Here is a 2,071-nt window from a genome sequence, read left to right on the forward strand (position 1 = left end):
ACCCGTCTCGCCTGTCTTCGAGAACATTTTGCACCTTTAGATTCCACCATCCTCTTAGTGCTTCCACTGATTTGGGGTCCCTGAGTCTGGGCCACACCGTTCTCTCTGCATCCCTCAGCTCCAGCACAGGCATCTACACACCTCCTACTGTGCATCCTAAAACACTTTATATTTAAGAAGAGATGGCCAAGAAACACTGATTTTAAATTCTCTTCTCCCCATTTGTTAAAAAACATTCAACTAAGTAAATTTCTAAAGATCTTATTGGCTTTATTCAATGATTCATGAATCAAGCACCATCCCATCCAGCAGATAGAAAGAAGCTCTGAGGAGCTGGACAGAATGAAAGACTTTTCATGGCAGAAGGGAATGGCAACAAGGAAGTTGTACTCGGCAAAAAAGCAAGTTGGTTATTGAAAGGTTACTTTCCTTTAGGGGATGGCAGGGGTCTATCAGGCAGGTGACCACACCAGTCCTGGTCAAGCCATTCCTGATTGACTGGGTTACGATTCCATTTCTGGAAGAGCCAAAACTGTAATGAAGTCTCAGTTTGGAGACGTGGGGCTTACAATAGGTGACTCCGTTTGGGGCCTGTTGTCTTGTTTTTAACACCACAAAAGAAAGAGGTGAAATTATATTCATAGTGTTTATATTTTCTTTTGTTTTTTCTTACTGTACAAATATACGTTCACCACAGGAAGTACAAACCAGCAGAGAGAAGAAAATGGAAAATGAGGTGCAGCCTCACTACTCAAAGATAACTCTTAGCATTGCACTGTGTATCTTAACTATTTCTTGATTCTAAGAGGTCTTTGATTGTAACATCAACCATTAATTTAATGCTAGCTTTAAAAGAGAGGGGAAATTTTCCCCCTATGTTGTACAGATTGAGATGAATCCAAAAACAATAAATTGGGGGCAAAATATAAATTGTAATTAAGGAAAAATATATATATGATCAGGTTATTTGGTAATCTACTTTTGGTCCCATTTATAGTCAGTGTATTTTTACTGTGCATTCAAGCTCTAATTCTTTGAAAATTGCTTTTCAATTTTTTTATATACTAAATTATGACATTTTTCATTTAGCCAGAATATTAAAATACCCATAATAGCTGGATAAGTGGGACGTAAAAAAAATCATAAAATGAGATTTAGATAAGTAATTTTTATCAACATACAACTTGTTTCAAAGTGTGATCTGCTGATTTCTACACTATTAATGCTACCTACTGAATAAGAGAAACAACTCAAACATCTAGGACCTGGATCTTTATTCCCCCCTAAATTCTGTTTTATTGATTTTTTTTCATTATCATTGATTTGTCAGTCTTCATACTTAGTCTCCAATATACCAACGTAAAGTTGAAAAACAGAAAGGAACATGAGTTCTGAGCAATATATACTTAACAGATATATTTCATAAATATCATTAAATGTTCTTAAGTGTAAGCCTATAAAAATAAAACCAATTTTAACTTTGAGGACATTTTTATAATTTGGGGCTTTGTTTAAATCTAAAAGAGAAATTTTAGATACAAGACAGATAAAAATTTATTTTAACAGAAGACTTTGTTACAGTTAAACTGTAATACTGAAAAGTTAAACTGAAGTAAAACCCTATCCAGCCAACAACACATAAAATATGCTCCAGGTGTTTTATTAAGAAGGCTGCAGGGACTTCCCTGGTGGAACAGTGGTTAAGAATCCGCCTACCAATGCAGGGGACACGGGTCAGATCCCTGGTCTGGGAAGATCCCACATGCCGCGGAGCAACTAAGCCCGTGTGCCACAACTACTGAGCCTGCACTCTAGAGCCCACGAGCCACAACTACTGAGCCTGTGTGCTACAACTACTGAAGCCCACGTGCCTGGAGCCCGTGCTCCACAACAAGAGAAGCCACCGCAATGAGAAGCCCCCGCACTGCAACACAGAGTAGCCCCCGCTCTCAGCAACTAGAGAAAGCCCGCGCGCAGCAATGAAGACCTAACGCAGCCAAAAATAAATAAATAAATATTTTTTAAAAAAAGGAAAAAAAGAAGGCTGCATAAGTAGGTTTTCCGGGGAAAG

At 38.1% G+C, this 2,071-nt stretch overlaps 1 protein-coding gene across 1 annotated transcript in view; it reads left to right on the forward strand.

Annotated features, from left to right (window-relative positions):
- Nucleotides 1-342: 342 nt before the first annotated feature.
- Nucleotides 343-2,071, forward strand: part of FHL2 (four and a half LIM domains 2) — a 53,298-nt gene continuing 51,569 nt past the window's right edge. The window contains exon 1 of the mRNA XM_007456825.1: nucleotides 343-407. Coding sequence (XP_007456887.1) covers nucleotides 343-407 — 65 coding nt within the window. The remainder of the gene's footprint in view (nucleotides 408-2,071) is intronic.

The sequence above is a fragment of the Lipotes vexillifer genome, unplaced genomic scaffold (genome assembly GCF_000442215.2).
Source record: "Lipotes vexillifer unplaced genomic scaffold, Lipotes_vexillifer_v1.1 scaffold777, whole genome shotgun sequence".
NCBI lineage: Eukaryota > Metazoa > Chordata > Mammalia > Artiodactyla > Lipotidae > Lipotes > Lipotes vexillifer.